Here is a 21,063-nt window from a genome sequence, read left to right as displayed (position 1 = left end):
GTTGACAACTTCCTGTTGCCTGTACAAGACATAGAACTCTCAGCCACCTCTTCAGCACCATGTCTGTCTGCATGCTGCCTTACCCCCATGATGATAATGGACTGAACCTCCTAAACTGTAAGCCTCTCAATTAAATGTTTTCTTCATAAGACTTGCCATGACCATGGTTTCTCTTCACAGCAACAGAAACTCTGAAAGTCCCACAAAGAGACCAAGCTGCATGTTGGTTGTATGCAGAGAGCCTAGATTGGTCCCATGCAGGTCCCCTGACTGGTAGTTCAGACTCTGTTAATTCCTGTGAGTCAGGCTAGTGGTTTCTGTGGGTTTTAATACTAATAAAATACACATTTCAAAATGTGTCTGATAGGTGACAAACATTTAATATACAGTGCAAATAAGAATAATATTTAAGTAATTCAATAATAAATAATAAATAAGTAATTAAGAGTGAAACATCCTTGTCACCAGTCACTGTGGGATGGAAGTTGACATCCTCAGTAAAATAAGGAAAATTTAAAGTTTTATAAATCCATGTAAATATGCTAAATTAATAAATAGCAATTAAAAAAGTAAAAAGATATCTCAGGGCAAATGACAGTGGGAATACATTAATTCCATGAGCAGCAAAAGTACTTCTAAGAAGGAAGGTTACATAGAAACAAAAACTTACATAATGACTAAATCATACTCTCGCCATTTCTTATTTTTTGCGTGTTTGGGTCTACGTTTTTTTTTGACTCCTGATGTTTGTAACAACCCAGCAGGACTGGCTTTTGGTTCAGGGTATCTGCGGTGGCGGGTCTGATCACGTGGGCCCAAGCCATTCACTGGCTTAATAATATTAACAAAGAGAGGAACTGAAGGAGGTTCTGTCCTGAGAGAGGGTGGAGGAGATGGAGCCACTATGGGGTTTGCTATTGTTCTTAAGAACAACCTGAAACTCAGTAACTTTCATCAAATTTGAATGGCATGTATGAAATGGTAATGTTTAAAATCCAGGCTACAGGAATATATGTGTCTGGGGGAGGAGAGATCACGTTAGGGACCCTGGCAATGCAGATTCCTAGGTTGAAAAGGACACTTTAGGGTTGTTGAAAGGGTTAGGATATATAACAGTTTCAACCTGGAACTCAAATCTGGTGGGTCACATAGCTTGGGTGTCTTGGTTTGTGATGGTGCGCACCCCCCCACAGGCAACCTTTCCACTGACATTCACTTACTTAGAAGATTCTCCCAGGTGAAGCCGGAGAAGCTGCCTAGTCGTCTGAATCTCGCCCAAATGCATAGATGAGCTTGGATGTCTCAACTCAAATACTGTTACCAGAAAAACATTCCTAGAGATGGGATAACTCGGGACGAGAGAGTTGGGGCCAGGGCTTCAGAACCCTTGCCCTCGGTGTGACCCCGTCTGAGACTTAATGGCAGCTGAGCCAAGGCTCCCACATCATGCCCTGAATGGCGCGGTCAGGTGGGCAGCGCACTCTGTGTGGGGGGGTTGTAGCCTCGCAGCCAGCAGAGCGGAGCCCGAGGAGCACTGCTGACTGGGTGGTACCCCTTCATACCCCACTCGCGAGGATCAAAAGCTGCGGTTGTGGTCAAGACCGTGGTTACCAAGGGCACTGCGCGAGAGGCCCACGTGGGCACCGGGGACAGTGGCAGTGGCACGCAGCAGCCCTGCTGATCCCACAGGTCATCTAAGGATAAAGGGAACAGCTACCAAATGCAGTTTTCCGGGCAATGTCACCATTTTATTCTGTCTTTTTCCCTGTGCACAGAGCAACCCGGTGGAGTAGGGGAGCTGCTGTGTTTTACCATTGAAGAATCACACACCTTGTCACTACATTGGAGAAAACTGATTTCGCCTTGCAGCAACTATAAACTGCAAGTAGCTTCTTGGTTGGGGTGGGACTTTGTTCCCACTTTCCCTCTTCTGTGATGGACTTTTTGTTTGGCTTGAATTAGTGCATGGGGGTGGGGCAACGAGTTTATGGCGGTTCTCCAGCTCCTGGGCTGTCCTTGATGCAGAAGATTGCTGCAAGTTTCTCCCTGCTACAAACCAAACAAATAGGTCACAACATAAAAGAGACCTCCAAACTATAGAGCAGTTTCATGGTTGAGCAATTTTTAAAATAAAATCATGCAAGCTGACTCCAATGATGTATCGAGGAAGGATAATCTGGGAATGAGCATAGACAAATCACAATGAAATGCATGTATGAAATGTTATAGTAAAACCTGATATTTTGAACATTACAAATTAATAAAAATATAAAAGAAACCCTATGACTCTCTTACGGAAGAAACATTTACAAGAATCGGGGCCGAAATCTCAGAGTCTCCACATACATCTCGGAAGGGATTTCAGTCTTTACAAGCCGTAATGAGGACAATAATGTAACCTTATTAAGCATTGACAGAAGTGTCTATATCTTCAGAGATGATTTACAATGGCCAATAATCACATGAAAAGATGTTGGACTCCATTCCCGATTAGCTACATGCAAATCTAAGCCACTCTAATGCCCCACATCAAGATAGCATTTCACACCCACTAGGCTGAATACAACAGGAAGAAGACAAACAGAAACAAGAGTCAGTGAATATACTGAGAGCTTGAACCCCAAAACCTTGCTGGTAAATTGTCCAGATACTTTGGAATAAGTAGACTTGAAATAGTAGACGTTCTTCTAAGGGCTGTCTATGTCTTCCCTGTATCATTAGTGATTAGGCTCTGTGGTCTATATCTACATAAATTTTAAAACATAACTCCATAAAAACTTGTCCATAAATAGTTATATTATTCATAATTATTCAGAACAGCCTATTTTAGTTTCGTTTCATTTGCTGTGAGAAAGGTCCTTCACAAAAGAAAGCTTTTGTTTTGACTTACAATTCTGAAAGGATAGAATCCATCGTGGTAACAATGGCATGGTAGCAGAAGCCTGAGTTTGATCTGGAAGTCAGGAGAACCAGAAATGTGACCAGACTGTGAAACCTCAAACATATGAGCCAATGGGGGACATTTCACATTCAAACCACAACACAACCTCAATTGCAAAGAACCGAACAATTAGCAGTTGGGTTCTGGGAATGCTCTTTGTCGTCCAGTCTCCTCACATGAGAGGGGGTCCGATAGATGTGTTTGCTACCATATCTGGCTTTACATGGGCACTGAGGATTCAAATAAAGGTACCCATGCTTGTGTGGCAAACACTTTATCTATCGAGCCATCTTCTCACTCCCCCCTTAGATGGCTTTCTATTTGTTTGACAGGCAAACCAAAGGCCTGTCCGTTCTTCCATCATCTCTTCCCAGTGCATGTATTCATACATCATTCAGTACTTTCTTGCTCACCAAGAATTCAGAGTTCTATTTGCCAGTTAGTGTCTGCATGTCTGTGTGATGAAGCTCACTTCCTTGCATGGGTTATGAACTTCGTTTCAGCTACTATTCCTTTATCCCCCACTTATTCGAATCTTGTTCCTCATTGTGTATTTCTTCTTGTTACATCTGTGTTTCCTGCACTCTCTCTCAGAACTGTGGTTTCCAGTTTGCCAGGAGCACAGGGTAGATGAGTACTTACTGCTCACATGAACTCCATTTCTCAGCAAAGGCAAAAAGAAAAAGGTTTTGACCATTGGAAGCAACACTGCTAGGTATCAGAATCTGTGAGCCCTTAAGAGGCCAAGAGAATATAGAGTACATTGCAGATAAAAGTAGATAGAAGTGTGCAACATCAAGTAGCAGCAACGGAAAAATGCTATAAATGGTGGAGCTTCTTGCTCTGCTTAAGAAAACGGTGTGTGTGTGTGTGTGTGTGTGTGTGTGTGTGTGTGTGTGTGTGTATGTGTGTGTGTTGGGTATACACATGTACATCAGATACCTTGGTGAAGAATGCATTTCCCAAAGAAATTATTCAAGGGGAGAAAATGTAAGCTACCTGCCCATTCCTGGAAGAAGGAATGTATAAATGTGCTGTCATAGAGCCACAGGCTATCAGGCAGCATTGAAAATCAACTGATGTATAAATAGCAACAGGAGTTGATTTTAAAATCATATTACTAGGAGGAAAAAAGTGTGTGTGTGTGTGTGTGTGTGTGCATGTGTGTGTGCGTGTGTGATCTATGTGAATTACAGATATAATAAAATGCCACGGACCTTTGTAGGGTCACTTGCATATAAAATATGTATCTTTTGCATCATGTATGAGTTGTTTATGAAGACAGGGAAATGGGAGCAAGGCTCAAAAGAGAAGGAAGGAGGGAAGAGGTTTGGTTTAGGTTTCAAGTGTTCTTCAGGGGTCCACAAGCTAATGACTTTGTTCCAATCTGTGAAGATTGTGAGGTGGTGACTCTCTGGTCGTTGTTGCTCTCTCTCTTCCTCTCCCTTTCTTTCACTTCCTTCCCTCTCTCCCTCTCCTTTTTTCTTCCCTCCCTCTCGCTCCCCCTTCCTTCTTTCTCCCCATCCATGGTCTCTTCCCTCATTCAGTCTCTTTACTCCCTCCCCTCCCCTCCCTCTCTCTCCCATTCCTCTCTCTTCCTCTCTCTCTCCTCTTCATCTCTCTCCCTCTCCTTTCTCCTCTTCCCTCTTCCTTTCCACATTCATCTCCCCGCTTCCTCCCCCTCTCTCCGTATTTATCTCTCCCCTACCTCCCCCTTTCCTCTCCCTCTTTCTCCTTTCCTTCTTCTTCTTCTCTCCCCCATTTCTCCTTCCTTCCTCTTTATCCCCCCATCTCCCTCCTTTTCCTTTCTCCCTTTCCTCTCCCTCTCTCTTCTTCCCTTCCTCTTTCTTCTTCTCTCCTCCTTTCTCCTTCCTTCCTCTTTATCCCCTCCCCATCTCCCTCCTTTTCCTCTCTCCCTTTCCTCTTCCTCTCCACATTCCTCTCTCTTCTTCCTCTCCCTATCCCATTCCTCCTCTCCTCCTCCCTCTCTGTTCCCTCCCCCTCTCCCATTACTCCTGTCCTCCTCCCTCTCCGTTCCCTCCCCCTCTCCCTCCCTCTTCCCCCCTCTCTGGATTCTATGAAGTAAGCAGATTTGCTCTGCCACGCTCTCATCATCATGGTGCTGTTTTACCACAACCTCAAAAGAACTAGGTCCAGCCAAGTGAGAACTGCAGTCTCTGAAAGTGGGAGCCCACAGAAACTTTTCTTTTTTAGAACCTGTTTTCCTCAGACATTTGTTCATAGAAACAGAAAGATGACCAACACAAAAGGTTTTCAGAGACTCAGTAGAATATTGAGGAAAGGCAATTGATCTAAAATTTATAAAATTTAAGTATAATGTGTCAAATAGAAAAGCTGTGGGAAAAAGAATAAAATATTGCAGAAAATAGACTTTCTAGTAAAGAGTTTCGTGGACATCAAGTAGTCTCAGTTATATAAAGGTATATCTAATAGTCTATACTGTAGATAAATTCTGCATCATTTAACTATAGCTGGTTAGACAGATGTTTGGTGTTAAAGCTAGTCTGCCCCACTGATGATGAATTGGCTTGTCTATCTTTTCATTACAAAATGGCTTTGAGTCAGCATTACTTCATCTCATCAACATTAGATGTAGAGTCCATGCTAGAAAATTCGTGCTCATTCATGAGATTTCTTGGTCTTAGAAGAACCTTTTAACTCCGGCTGACCAGATTCAATCCCGGATTAATTTACAACTGTGAAATCAATTCACACTTCACTTCCCACATGTAAAGGAAAACATATTCATTGCTATCATTTTTTTTATTAATGAAATGGAGGAGAGGAATTACTGAGGCAGATGATTAAATTCCATTTCTGAGAGGTCTCTTGAACAAAATGAAGTTCTCATCCATCATTGAACTTTCCTCCTTGACTGAGGCCATGATACTTCTAGGAAAAGGTTCGTTTTCTTCTATGAACCTGAGGTAAGGCGGATGGCAGGAAATCACTCATTAATGTCATCTAAGATAAAGAATTATACAATTTCAGCAGCACTTTAAAGAGATCTGATAGGGAGTAGTCTTATTATCACTGAGACTCTTAATAAGATCATGAGCTGTGTTTTTGTTTCTTCTTTTGTGTTGGCCCTGGAATCCAGAGCCTTAAACATTGCAGCAATGGATTCACCTGAGATATACTTCCCAGACCAAATGATCTTGTTGTTTTTTATTAAATCTTAGTTTTAAATAATTTTTCTCTCCTTTTCCTCCTGTTATTTATTTCCCTTCCTCCCTTTTGCCTCTCCTATATATTCTGCTTCTCTCCTTTTATATTTTATTAGTATAAGTAGAAAACTATTTCAATTTATGCTTTTTCTCTCAAGCCTTTGTTAAAAGAATTCTGTGTTTTCCTTTTAAGTAAACTTTAAAGGTAACATATACCTTTAAAAAGATTTATATATATGTACGGGTGTTTTGCTTGAATGCATACCCATGTACCATGCATGTTTCTGGTACCCAAAGAAGCCAGAACAGAGTTGTTGGATTTCTTGGAGCTGGAATTATAGATGATTGTAAGTCAACATGTGGCTTCTGGGAATCAAACCTTGGTCCTTTGCAAGAGCATCAAGTGCTCTTAACTATTGAGCCATTGCTCTAGTTCCAGCCATATATTTTTAAAGTTTATTAGTGTTATTCTTTTCTGATGAATTTCAATTCCATATCTCACTACATTAGCGACTGAAAATTTATTGAAACACAAATAGTCATCGAGATATAAGTGCCCTCAGAGGTAGCTTCTGAGGCAAGATAAAGCGGAAAATCCAAGAATAATTCATCTGATAATGCCTTCTCCCTTTTTAATTTTCTCATATTAAATCAGACAGAGATTACTTAAGGAATTCCATCTACAGATTAAGATGGTCCACTGAACAAGGCGTATTTATGGAGTAAGAATCAAGTGGTGGCGCTGGTGACAGTGTTAGTGCAGCTGGATGGTGGGAACTACTGTTGCTTAATCAAGCAGAGCTGAGTATAATAGCCAGCACCAGAGTCTCTGTCACTGCACTCTACCCCAGGTTACCCACCTGACTTCTTTTTATGTGCTTCTTCTGGTGATCAGAGTCTCACTAACGCTATGTAAGTCCTCTACTGCTGAGCAACATTCTCAGTCCTACTCTCTTCATGTAGAGTAATTTATTTAGCTTCAGTTATAGAAAGAGCTGTTTAGTGCCAAATAGTTTTACAAAAATGTATTCACCTACCACTAGTCACAGATTAGAGATGGTATTACTGATGCTTAATTCTTTCTAAGTTATTTGAATAGGATATATCACAGAAGTTAGTACCATCTGTTCACCGAAGGAGAAATGTTAGACTTACCATTTTAATCTCCTGTTTGTCTTGCTTTGTAGGTCCACTCAGTTACTATGCATGCCATAAACATCTCCAAGATAGTGAACAGGAAGAGATATTCTGTAAGCATTCTACCACTTCTCTGTACCCCAAAAGAAAAATACAGTCTTTACTTAGTAATTTTCTTATTTTCTGAGAATTTTAAATAGGTATACAATGAAATACAATATAATCTCCCATTTTTCCCTCCAACTCTTGGTTCAACCTTCAGTTTCTACTCCCAATATCATGTCCTTTTTATAGCCCGTATATGCATATGTGTGGAGCCATCTAGTGGACTAGTGGTCACATCCTTACAGAAGTATGATTCTTCCCACAGCAATCATCTGTTTCCAATAGCTCCTTAGAAAGGGCTGGGGTCTGGTGTTCTTCTACCATGTCTATGCCAGAATTTTAGCTGGCTTGATCTTTTAGAGATTTTGTGCAGGTAAGCACAGATGCTGTGAGTTCTCTATAATGACAGCCATATCACTCCCAGAAGATGGCATTGCACAGCATTCCCAGTCACCCTTCAGCTCTCACATTCTAATTCTTCTGCACTGTTTCTTGTGCCTCAGTGCTGGTGAGATGTCAAACCTAACAGCTATGGAACCTTTCATTCAAACACTAAATATACATTCTTTTTCTTGGCACCCTATAGAACTTTATCCAAAATCAATCATATATTAAGACACAAAACAAGTTTCAGCAAACATAAGAAAATTGAAATTAAATTCTGAGTTCTATCTGACCATGAAGGGATAAAACTAGGTATCAACAGAAAAAAACCACTACAGGAATAGCTACACCTTTAATCCCAACACTTGGGAGGCAGAGGTTGGTGAATCTCTGTGAGTTTGAGGCCAGCATGGTCTACAGAGCAAGTTCCAGGACTGGCTCCAAAACTACACAGCTACCCTATCTTGAAAAACCAATCAAAACCAAACCAAAATAAAAACCCAAAAAACTCCAAAAAACTCAAAGAAGTATATCAACTCATGGAACTTAAACTGCATATTGTTGAATAATTGTGTTACTGGAGAGACCAAGAAGGAAGTAAAAACCATTCTTAGAAGTGATTGAAAATAAAAATATGACAGACCAAAATCAATGGGACATGCTGATGACAACCTAAAAGGAAAGTTACAGCACTTGGTGCCTACATCAAAAAGGCATTTCAAGTTAACAATTCTATAATTCACCTTGAAACCTCGGAAGAAGCAAGAACACAGCAAAATCCAAAACAGTAGTTAGGAATAACCAAAATCGGGAAACAAGGAAATAAAATTAAGGAAATAAAAACAAATAATCAAGAATCAATACAAAGAATCAAATAATAAAGAGTTGGCTCTTTAAAATAAAGTGATTTATAAACTCTTAGCTGAATTAAGCAAAGGACAGATAGACAATATGTAATAAAACAGAAATGAAAGAGTTCCCAACAAAATTTGGAATCCAGAAAGGCATGCTGTAAGAACCCATATTTCACAAGCTTGCAAGACCTAAAGCGATGGAGGAATGACTAGATGCATTTCCTGTGAGGAATTGTTTTGATTGATGACTGATGTGGCAGGGTCCAAACCATTGTGGATCTCATCACCCCCAGGCAGGGGAGTGTAGGTTGAATAAGAAAGCTAACATGGAGCAAGAAAGAAAATCCAAGAGTGAGTTGGTAAGCAATGTTCCCCTACAGTTTCTATAGTGTCAGTTCCTGCTTGAGTTTCTTCCCTGACTGCTCTCAGTGATGGACTGTGACCTGGAAGTGTGGGCTGAGATCAACTTTGTCCTCTCACAAGTTGTTTTGTTAGTGTCTTATCACAGCAGCAGAGAGTAAACTAGAATGCTTTCTAAACTCTCCTTTTCAGGGCTGAAACTCAGAGAGCAAACTAGAACGCTTTCTAAACTCTCCTTTTCAGTGCTGAAACTCAGAGAGCAAACTAGATGCTTTCTAGACTCTCCTTTTCAGTGCTGAAACTCAGAGAGCAAACTAGAACGCTTTCTAGACTCTGCTTTTCAGTGCTGAAACTCAGAGAGCAAACTAGAACGCTTTCTAGACTCTGCTTTTCAGTGCTGAAACTCAGAGAGCAAACTAGAAAGCTTTCTAGACTCTCCTTTTCAGTACTGAAACTCAGAGGTAGAGCTATGCTGTAGGAAGGGGAAAAAATGAAAAGATAAACACTTTCCTGTATCCTATTCCCTCAATAGTTGAAAATTTATGCATAAATTTGATTATCTGATAATTGATAGCTATTGAGGAATGTGAACCGATACATTTCTGCAAAGAGAATAATGGGAATCATTGTATATTCTTTTTTTGTTGTTGTGGTTAGTACCAGTATATTTTTCTAAGGATAATGACCCTCTGGAGAAGATAAAATTGAGATACATTTTCTTTTGAGGTTTGGTGTAATAGGACTTATTTAATGGGGAAGTATATATAATTACACTTTTTTCTGTCATTTAGTAAATGATGCAAAAGGGGAAATGCATTTCCTACATCAATAAAGTGGTCCTCTCATGTGTCACTGACTTGATTTTTGTTAAGACTCTATTTACTATGGTTAAGTGACTTAGAATTTAACTTTGATCAGCATAAATGCTCTTCAGGTGTCTAGACCCATGACTTTAATCAAATAGCTAAGCATTCATTCTTTATTGAATCAGAGATACATAGGCTTTTATCTATATCTATATTTATTTATTGTAAAGTTTCTCTCAATAATACATAGAAATAAGAAAAAAGGAATGATGAATTACAAAATATATAGTTTGGAACTAGTCTATTAACCATGACTCTTATATGTTGAAGTAAGGAGCGCTTTCTTAATTATGTTAGGAAGTTAGATACAAGTAACATCCAATGCATCAATTTAAAAGTTATGGTTTCTAGGTATTGGTTTAAAGCCCAGCTGTTTTGGCTCCTGTAAGGCTCTGGGCATAGACTAGAAGGATAGTAGTCCACAGACAAGAATTCAACACCACGGCTTCAAATTCTTACAAAATTTACTCAGAATCTCTTCCTTCTTTCTCTGTATTCATCATCCTTTCTCTTCACACCAACAAACCTAAATGGCTAAGTGTGCCTATGTTCATAGTCCCACCAGCACAGGACCACAGATACACAAACATAAACAGCCTTAAATAGTTCTACATGAACCCTCCAACAGACAGATGCAGAAACAAAAAATTTCCTCATGGCATAGTGCACATAGAGCAGAGTATATGAGCCTTCCAAATTACATCTATTGTCGAGATAAGCTTCACTCTGTAGACTATATCATTTTCTTATTTTCAAAATTAATTTATTTTATACTCTGACCTCATTTCCCCTCTCTCTTATCTTCCTATTCTCTTCCCAAACTCTCCCTACCCCTCAACTAACTCCTCTTCTGTTTTTGTTCAGAAAGGGACAGGCCTCCCATGATATATCAAGTTGCTGTAAGGCAAGGTACCTCCTCTTATATTGAGGTTGGGCAAGGCAATTCAGGATGAGGATAAGGTTTCCAAGAGCCAGTAAAAGCATTAGGGACAGTCTTTGCTCCCACTGTTAGGAGTACCACAAATAGATCATGCTATCCAACTGTCACATGTATGTAGAGGGCATAGGTTTGTCTCATGCAGACTCCCTGTTTGTTGGTTTAGACTCTGTGAGTTCCTATGATCCTGGGTAGTTGTTTCTGTGTCTTTTCTTGTGATGTCCTTGATGCTCTGAATCCTGCAATCCTTCCTACCCCTCTTCAGCAGGATTCCCGAACTTGGTCTAATGTTTGGTTGTGGATCTTTGAATCTGTTTCCATCAGTTTCTGGATGATGGCTCTCAACTACAGCACATTCATTGACCATAAATATATGGCTAATATAAGTCCATATGGATGCCATTTCATTCTTGGAAGAATATAGTCTTACTCTTGAAAATTGGATCTTTTAAACCCTTGGGAAAACCGTCGTAAGGATGTGGGTACATAGGAAGAACAAGCTGCCAATCATAAATATCTCATAGCAACCAGGAGGAATCAGGATTGATTAAAATGCTTCCTCAACAAAATATCTGTATTAATATTTGCAAGATTTTATTTGATCATGTAGGCTTTGAACTGTAACATGCAGCTTGTATCACACTAATAATAGGCACATATGCCTGAGAGTAAACTTATGAGGGGACTTCTGGTGATTTGAGTGATACCTGACTGTTTTGATCCTCACTGAAGGCTTAATCCTAAAATTATGAAGACATTCTCTTAGAAACCCAGTACTTACGTATTGCCACAAAGAAGATTGTATAGATGAAGTCATCATCAGTTCAAGTGTTATTAAAAACACACCTATTAGTGTTGCGAAGAGGCTTAAGATGTTCATTGTCATAGTCCAGATCAACTAGAACAGATTAAAAGTATTGTCCAGTCATTGGAAACTATTCCATAGTCCTCTCTGCAAGTGTAGTCTTATAAAACTATAGAAATTCTAATCTTTCTGGCATAGCGAGAGTACCAAAAAGGTTGTTAGAATTGCAGTTTGATTAGGCTCCTAGTAGAATCAAACAATTTGGGGGAATAATAAAACTTTTGATATAATGTGCAGTTACTTATTTATCTACTGGTAAAGGACTCAATGTTTATTCTGTACTGAGTTAGTAGATAAAGGGACAGAAAAGAAGTGGTCTGTGCATTATATATTTTTCAAACTATGGAAGAAAATCTAGTGCATCTTAATTATCAATAGAATATAAAATATGCCCATGATATTGACAAATTCACAATACCGCACAGCTTTACATTGCCAGAGATCTAATACTCTAGGAGATTTCTATCGCTCGTGAACATCAGGAAAGCAAAATTTGGGGAATTTTCTTGGGCATGGAGGTATATCTAGCTCAATGTGAAGAGTTTTTCTTTATGACGTACAGAGTTACACATGGTTGGAGGTCATTACCCAGGCTACATGTATGTATGTTTGTCAGCCTACACACTCCAGACAATTCATGCTTTATAATGTTGCTGAATAATTGTGTTTTATCTACATATGGTGCCAGGGAGAAGATATATTATTTAATATTGCTATTAAGAAGAATAATTATTATACCTATTTCCTTGTCCATATTCACAATAATTTCTTTCTAGTTAATAAAGCTAGATAGCAAGCATGACAACTTGAATCACTAGATCCTGAAACCTATCTCAAAAAACAAAACCCTTCATGTAAACTGTTATATGTTGTTCATTGATGTCAGTTCATTTATTCTCAAGGAAAAAGTCTCCTTTGTAGAAAGCAAACCAGTGACGGCTATGAAAAATTTTACCTCAAACTTCCCAGGAAGCTGATTCCCTAAAGTCTAGCTTTCATAGTACTGAGTGGTGTTACACACTGTACATTCATGGGGCAAAGATATCAGTGGGCTTACTTAGCCCTGGGCATTGCACGCTATAATACCAACCTGCCAGGTACGTTATGCTCACTGGTGCAATAGTGGCATGACTAGTATGGGAGGAGCCAACTGCTTTCTGATTGGTTTTGAGGCCCATTCAACATTATGGATTCTACATTTGGTACTGTAAACATCATCATATCTGGGGATATCATAGGCCATAGAGGGAACCTACTGATTTTCTTTTATTAAATGGTTATGTTGTCAAGCTGCCTTCTAAATATTCATGTTTATGCCCATAGATTAGTGTTGACTTCACTCTTGGTCAGAGAGTTTTTTTTTTTTTTTGTAGTGGTTCATAGATAATGCAGAGGCTCATAACCGGTGAAGATATTTAGATAAATGGCTGTGAGCACTCAGTCGTAGATGAGTTACTTCTGTCAACCTCTTCCTACCAAGCGCACTTAGGGGACATATTGTAAAAAGGAGAAGAAAGAATGTAAGAGCTACAGGATAAGGAGAATGATAAATGCTATCGTCTAGATATGACACGGTAATTGCTTTTATCAACTTAGAGCAGCTGTGGTTGCTTGTATAAGAACTACACAAGAAAAAGCCAGTCAGAATTCTAAAATTGGGAGAAGGGCTCCCAAGATTTCACCCATAGCTGAGGAACTGTTGATAGTTGGTGTCTGCTGAGGGAGTGATAGTCACTTTTCTTTCGGGGATGTGACTTCTGGCAGATTGCCCATACCTCACTGGATTACTTCACATGATCAGTACGAATTGGTCTCAGGGTGATTAACAAAATAATAATAATAGTAATGATAACAATAAATGATAACATGAAGTTGGGAGGGAGACGAATTGAGAGGGGTGTTCCAGGAGGAGCCAGAGGGAGGTAATGGAGGGTAGATATGATTAAAATACGCTGTATGAAATTATTTGTATAATTGCATGTATAAAATTACATTATGAAATTAAAAATATAGGAAAATATCACTAGACAAAAGGAAATAAAACAATGTTAAGTGTCTGTCCTCATCTACTTTGAGACAGAATTTCTTTTTTGTTGTTTGTAATTGCATATGTCACACTGGCTAGCCTGGGAGTGTATGGGGATTCTATTGCCTCTACTCCCATCTTGTTGTGAATCACTAAAATTCCAGATGTCTGCTAGTGTGCACAGCATTGATGTGGATTCTGGGGATCTGAACTCAGGTCCTTTTGTTTGCACAGACCATAACCCTGACCCTTGCTTCTTATAGTTTGAAGTTAAGGTTTGTTAAGTCTTAAGAAATAGTGGCCTTTATCATCATGAATACTTGAGTATTTGTGTATGACAATAGTACTATTTCTATACTTTCTTTGTCTGAGATGACATTAACCACTTTACCTTTCTTTGGATTCATGTTATGTTTCTCATACTTCAAATACTGTCCCCCCACCCCATGGCTTCCAGGTAGATAGCCAGTCATGCAGAGGCCATGATTCCTCACTGGCTGTGTTTTACTTTTTAAAGTTTTAATGTAGTCTTAGGAAATTTAGTGCTTTTACTGATAATGGAAACTTTCAGAGTCTTCTGACTTACCATGTGATTTGAAGGCCTTCTCTGCAATGCTATTGAAAAAGTTCCCGATAGGCTAAACTGGAAGCAAACACCACATTTGTTAATACCCAGTCACTATGTAAAAATATAAGCTTCAAGATATAATTCTAGAATTCTGCAAAATGAGGGATATCAGCTTGGTTCCTTAGTGAGGACTACTGAAAAAACAACTCAAGAAATGATTCAAGATTTGTTTTAATGGAGATGAAAGCTTTGAAGGTCCTATTCACTAATGTTATGGTTGTGATAGAAATGGGATTCAGGGGCATCTTGAAAAGACTTTAACATTTATTTCACTTGCTTAGCTGGTTTGACTCAAACAGATTTTGTCTTCCATATTTGCTCCTTGTATTTATTTATTTCTATTATTTTTAGTCTTTTAAAAAATTATTTATTTTACATACCAACCACAGTTCCCTGTCCCTCCCCTCCTCTTGCTCCCTCTTCCAACCCACCTCCATCCACTCCTCAGAATTAGTAAGGTCTCCAATGAAGAGTAAACAAAGCCTGGCATATGAAGTTGAGGAAGGACCAACCCCTCCACCCTTCATAAAGGCTGAGCAAGGTATCTCATCAGAGGGAATGGGCTCCAAAAAGCCAGCTCATGCACCAGGGGCCCTTCGAACAGATCAAGCTACACAGCTGTTGCCCACATGCAGAGGGCCTAGTACAGTCCAATGCAGGCTCCCCAGCTTTTAGTCTAGAGTCTGTGAGTTATCAGGAGCTCAGATCAGCTGTCACTGTGGATTTGTGTTTATTATCATGGCTTTAAATGTATCAAATAGCCCTCTTACTATGCAGACTTTTATTAAGAAGTAATATTACAGCTAAGAAACTACTTTTTTCATAATGTATCCCATGTTTCTTTAACAATGTAGAATGTGATTATGAAAAAATATTGTAGGTAATAAACTAAAGATTTTAAAAGACATATTGCTATTGTCCTTTTTCAGGTAGACATGGAAATGGTTTCCGAGGGAAGAGGGATTGTGTATCCTCTAGGACACATTGCTTGGATCAGAATCCATGACATCTAAAGAATACATTATTAGTAGTTACTATAGAGATGATGTTACTCACAAGCAAGGAGGACCACAGTGAGTATCCTGAAGTTCCAACGATAGGAATATACTCACTATCCATTACAAATGCGATGTTTTGAGAAATGTACAGGTATGTCCAGAAGTATCCCAGGCTCTGCACAATCAGACTGGTCATTAATTGCACAGTCTGAAAGGAAAAGACACCATTCTTAGAGTTCCAGCTATCTCTTAGAAAGAACTTTCCTCAAGACAAATGCCAGAATGAGGAAGAAAGGTGGTGTTCTACCACGATAGTGACAGTTTTCAGAACTTACGAAGAGGACATCAACTGTGATATGATGTTCTGTGTATAGTTCTAGGCCATCTTGTCATGTTTTATCAACCGTAATCAAGTCACAGACCTATTCTGTCACCACAGAGACATCTCAAGTTCTGCCCTTCCTGCAACTTTCCCACTGATGCTTGTTACTCCTGGTGATCACTCATTTGGTTCTCATGGCTTTTTAAATATTCATCTAATTTCTCAAAAAGTTGGGAGTCTGTTAAGACTCCTTGTTCTTATTTTCACTTGATTTCTGCTCATTATTCTTCTGAGAAGCTTTCCAGTGAGTTCTTTTATGAAAAAACCAACTTACGAACCGTGTTGATTCACACCAGCAATGGCTTGATTGCTGAGGAAGCAGGGTTTGTAGTTTGAGGCCCACAATGCTGCATAAATACCTTCCCCAAACACAAATAAACAGTACTATTCCCTAAATCAGTTGGCTGTCTCTGTGAAGTCTAGTTTTGTACTTTGTGTTCTGTTCTGTTTGTCTGTGTCTTTTTTTATTTAAAAAACATCATCTTGATGACTATAGGCAGACAGTATCTTAAAAATCAACTAGTGTTGATTTCTCCTCCTTTGATTTAGTTGTTTTTGTTTCTTCTCCTCCCACATAATCTTTGGCTACTTATAGGACTTGCCCGGATTTTAATAGGAATTTTGCCAAACCATATGCCAGTTTAGGAAGAACTAACAGTTTTTTTTAACTACGTTGAGCTTTGCAATCCATAAACGTCTCTTTTTATTGATGTAACCTAATTTGAACTTTTCATTAGTATTTAGTCATTTTCAAATTATCAGTTCTATATATTGTTTCTTTAATATTTGTATTTTTTCTTTGGGGATTGATATCCTCATGTTCATTATTATTGTATAGAAACACAATTCATCTTGTATCTTGTGATTTTGCTTAATTTATTTCTAGATCCCCTGTGCCCACATGTGTGTTTATATGTGTGCGTCTTTTGATTATTTAGGACTTTTCTCATTTAATTTTTAATCTCTTGTGTATAACTCTTAATCTGGCTCTGTCACTCAGTAGTACGAGTGGATGATGTAAAATTGCTCAGCCATAGTATGTAGTGGATGGGACTGCCTGGGCTAACAGTAGTGTGTCTATGAGACGGTGTTGACAGCACTGCTTCTTTGTAACCAACAGTTTACAGTTCATAGAGCTGTGTCGTCTGCAGCTTCTGGGTGTACTGACAATTTGCTCATCTCATTTAGGACATGCCATCAGTTTACAATTGAAATAATTGATAGATGATTAAAAAGAAGAACATTTTTTCCTCCATGTCCAGACTCAGTCTATGTTTTGATGTCATGTCACCTTCAGAAACCATTGTAACTGATTTTCCTCCATTTGAAGAGTTCATGGTGGATACAGAGGTGGTTCAGGTCCCCTTCGTCATGTGTTAAGGAGGGCAACCTTCTCACAGTTGACTTGCTCACTGGAGCAGCATTTTGTTCTTACCCCCAACAATCTCAGTTCCTTCTTTACCCACAGACGATTCTGTGGCATATTCACCAAGAGGGATATGAGGATATCTCCTGTGAAAAATGTGGACAAAAATCAATATAAATTAAATCAGTTAGTGACTATCACTCTTCTCTTGGGTAAGGTTCCTAAGCCTGAGGGGAAATCTAATTCCACAGCTGTCATTCACTTTTTAAAAGATTGTTCCCTGACAGATGCTTTTGCACCAGACTAGGATCTTGATAAAACTAATATTCAACTCTCAAGAAGTTAGACTATGACTAAGTACCAAATGCTAGCTGCTCCCAGCCCATCAGTCCCTCTGGCACCCACTCATATGCCCTTGTTGCAGCATCAGAAAGTTCAGGCTCTTTGATTTAGCCTATTACTCTTTGTTGGTGTCGTGTAAATTCAAGTGTGTCTCAGGGGTGCCGGACTGGAAGGATCTTTGTCACACGCTTACACTAGCTGCAGAGAAGGCTGGAAAATAGAATACTATAGAGTGCAGGTAGGTTTCTTAAGTTAGTGAACGAGACCATGGAGAGGGTTTCAGTAGGCAAGATAAGGGTAACTCAACATCTCCAACACTGATGGAGAGGGCAACGGTCCCTATTTTGTAGGAGTCACAACCCTGCTCAGCTTCTGTATTTAATACCCATGAAAAAGTATTCTTTTGATTCTAGCTGATCTGCAAAAAGGTGAATCTCTAAGTCACTTAGTGGGGGCACAGGGTAAACTTTCCCTGATGATCTGGCAGAGTTTGATTGAGAAGATATTAAAAGCTAGAAGCCATGACATTATTAGGCTTTACCTGTTGGAAGTCTGAATGCCTATACATTATATAAATACTCATATGTTGCTCAAACCAATAAGCAATAATTTTTGGTGTTTTATTATTATATATTGATTGATATATTTTTGGTGTGCCTTTCTTGTTAGATGTGGCTTTGACAATTCTCTTCCCCACCCTTACTCCTTACCCCCTCCCCGTCTCTAATGTCTGACCAATCTTTCCCCTTTTCCTTCAACTGCTGTGCACAGTTGTATCTAGAATTCAGCATTGCTTTCAGATCTTGGATTTGCACGTTTTCTTCTCCTCAAATAAGTCACAAACTCTGGAGGTTTCAGTTGCCATAGTAACGGTCCATTGGCCTTTGACAGGAAGAAAATACACAAAGACATATCAAAAACATTTTAGAAGATGCTTGAATTAAAAACTTACCCGTTATGAGGTGATGACTTTAAAAAAATGTAACAAACTCTGTCAAAGGCTCTTCTCTGTGGCAAGAGTCCCCTGTAGGGTTATACTGGGGAGGAAAAGGAAGCTAGTACGGAACTGAAACTCACCAGAACGTCGTGTCCAAAGCCAGTCATTAACGTGCTCTGTTGATGGGTCATGGATTCCCTACTCTGTATGGTCCTAAGGGTGGAAGGGGGCAATCTTTCTGGGGTTTCCTTTAGGTCTAGATCTTCCTGCTCTGGGATTCCTGTGGGCAGCACCTGCCTCAGGGGCGCTGCCACCTCCATGTGTCCCTCATTACCTCTTGTGGATCCAACGCTGCTGCGGTTGTGTCCCTGAGCAACCGTGAAGGGCGCCACGTGAGGAGGGCCACGCAGACACTAGTTCTGCAATCCCGTGGAGGTTCCACTCAGCCTTCAGGCCCGCAGATACATATGGGCTTAGGGAATGGGGCCAACGAGAGAGAGTCTAGTGCAGACACCTTTTACTGACCCGTGGTGAGCGCACTCTAGCCGTTAAACTGAAGAATGTCTGAGCCCAACTACAGGTTGGTTCCCTGTTCCAAAGACTTCCCAAACACACAAATGACTCCCACTATTTTCCAGTAGATTGATAGAAGTAAGTCCTTCTATTTTGAGTCTCCTCAACGTCTAGATTCTAGACTCCAGAAGGAAAAGTGCTGTTGGAACCACAGATCTGGTGGTGCTCTGGCAAGAAATATCTTCTCTGGTCTTTTGTCTTTCGGCAAAGTCGAGGTCACAACTGTTCTGTGTACTTCCCATGTTCAGAAACTAGATTGCACCAATCTGTCATCCACCCTGGGACAGGAAACTCTAACTAAACTCAATGAGCAACACCCAAAAAGAAGATATGGAGGCTGGAGGAGAGATTGTTGAGAAGAGATCAAGAGGAAGATGAGAGGGATGATGATGATGATGATGTGTGTGTGAAAGATGACTAAAGTCCATCATATAAACATATAAAACCATCAACCATACAAAATAAATAAACTATGACAAAAGGTGACTGCTGTAATCTCGTTCTAAATAATATGCTTAGGGAATCCTAACGTGATAGTCATGTTTTTGATGTCATGAGTCATTTATGCTATGGGTCCCCAATCACTGAACATTTAGTGTAAGGGTGCTATAACTGGCACCCAGAAGAAGTGAATAAATAAATGAACGTCATTCACTCCGGCTTCCTTCAATTATGTTGAGTCTCAAAAGCAATGGTGGTTGCCTGCCTCCTAACTAAAGGAGTGTTTGCACAGGCAATTTGTCGAGGCTTCCAGTATCAGGTATTTTGTATATTATGTAATTCGTGGAACAAAGTCCTGTTGAGAATAAATGTGAATGACACTATTCATGCATTGGGAGTAAGAAGTGGAGAAAATACAGAATATCCCTTCCCTCTGGAGTTTACCTTGTGGGGAGGGTGGGTTGAGAGATGATCCTGCCTCCTGAGTTCTGGAATTAGTCAGATTGGGAGATGATCCATTTTAATGTTAGGAGGTCAGACAAATAGAACCCAGCTTAGGATTTAAGGAGTTGACAGAAAGAGGTCCCTGCAGATGCTCGATTCAACTTTAGGAAAAGTGTGAAATGACGCCTATATCTTCTGAGGGTTGTACATTGGGTTGCTAGATTTTGCAAATTGGAGTTGACTGCTGTCATTGCAAAAACTGGCCTCAGAGGACAGATGGGTGCCGGACTCAACCTAGAGTGGAGTCAAGGAAAACCAAGAGGTGATAATTAGGAGATAAAACATACTGACCTCTGGATCTCTTGTTTTAAGGGCAGAAAGGCAATAGTGTTTTAATATGAAACTAACAATGAGTGGGTGCTGGTGGGACTGCCTGTGAAGCCTGTTGAGATAACAATGGGGCAGCAAGACTTCCAACTGTGACTTCTGGAATATACCCTTTGTCAGCACAGACCCTTGTATGGTCTCACCTTTCTCATCGATCACTTCATCCTCTTGACCCATCCCTGAGTTTGCCTGGGGAGCTCCTGTGCTAAAAGCCTGCACATTTTGTGGAACCAGGGGCTCTTGGGTATGAGAATGGAGGGTACAGGTTCTGTGAATTCTAAGGCAGCTTCTAGACCTTCACAGTTTAACAAACAAATAACTATATATGGTTATGGAGCTTTTGTCATGTGATTGTCTTGCAATTGCGTGTGTTTTAAGTACATAATTCCGAAGACTCCATATGATTAAAGGACTACAAGGTATGTCATTGATGATTCTATTAGATATTTGATTTATTAGGATAGACCGACTGTGTTACAAAATTAAACACATCTTTTTATTTATTCTTCGTGTGATAACTAGGATAATTTAAAAATATCCATGTACCAATAGATAAGGGTTAAGGCTGCTCTCTATCTGTCATGGTCTTGAAAACCACTCCCTTCTTTCATTTTTTCCAAACTTTCTAGTGTTTTGTTTGTTTTTTTGACCTCAATTTCTTCATTTTATTTTTTAATTGTTCCTTTTATTTTTGAGATTATAATATAATTACATCATTTCCCCTTATATTTCCTGTCCCAAAACCTTCCTTGTTGTATTTCAAATTCAAGGCCTCTTGAATTAATTTAAATTAATTGTTATTACACTCATATATGTACATACACACATGTTCCTACATATGTGTGTGTGTGTGTGTGTGTGTGTGTTTCTAAATATAACCTGCTTTTGTGTGCACTGTCACT

General features: G+C 39.5%; 2 protein-coding genes across 7 annotated transcripts in view; both read right to left on the bottom strand.

The window, feature by feature from the left end:
• Positions 1-1,566, bottom strand: part of LOC125415969 (uncharacterized) — a 49,771-nt gene extending 48,205 nt beyond the window's left edge. For all 3 annotated transcript variants that reach the window (XM_085693634.2, XM_085693633.2, XM_085693635.1), the window contains exon 1: positions 1,221-1,566. The gene's annotated coding sequence lies outside the window, so the exon portion shown is untranslated. The remainder of the gene's footprint in view (positions 1-1,220) is intronic.
• A 4,144-nt stretch (positions 1,567-5,710) lies between these two features.
• On the bottom strand, positions 5,711-18,860 carry LOC146893572 (membrane-spanning 4-domains subfamily A member 12-like). 4 transcript variants are annotated; one of them, XM_087907624.1, is made up of 8 exons: positions 18,651-18,860; positions 18,332-18,416; positions 17,107-17,183; positions 15,348-15,497; positions 14,250-14,306; positions 11,554-11,670; positions 7,285-7,399; positions 5,711-5,884 (listed from the first exon to the last, which is right to left on the bottom strand). In XM_087907624.1, exons 3-7 carry the CDS (start codon positions 17,152-17,154, stop codon positions 7,289-7,291), a joined length of 483 nt encoding a protein of 160 aa, XP_087763750.1. In that variant the 5' UTR covers positions 17,155-17,183; positions 18,332-18,416; positions 18,651-18,860; the 3' UTR covers positions 5,711-5,884; positions 7,285-7,288. The 4 variants fall into 4 exon arrangements, with proteins under 4 accessions (XP_087763750.1, XP_087763752.1, XP_087763753.1 ...); XM_087907626.1 differs by lacking the exon at positions 18,332-18,416 and adding an exon at positions 18,090-18,261; XM_087907627.1 differs by lacking the exon at positions 18,332-18,416.
• Positions 18,861-21,063: the final 2,203 nt, after the last annotated feature.

This window comes from Myodes glareolus, chromosome 7 (genome assembly GCF_982192425.1).
Source record: "Myodes glareolus chromosome 7, mMyoGla1.1, whole genome shotgun sequence".
NCBI lineage: Eukaryota > Metazoa > Chordata > Mammalia > Rodentia > Cricetidae > Myodes > Myodes glareolus.
Note: the sequence above shows the minus strand (reverse complement) of the source record. Positions and strands in the feature narration are given on the sequence as shown.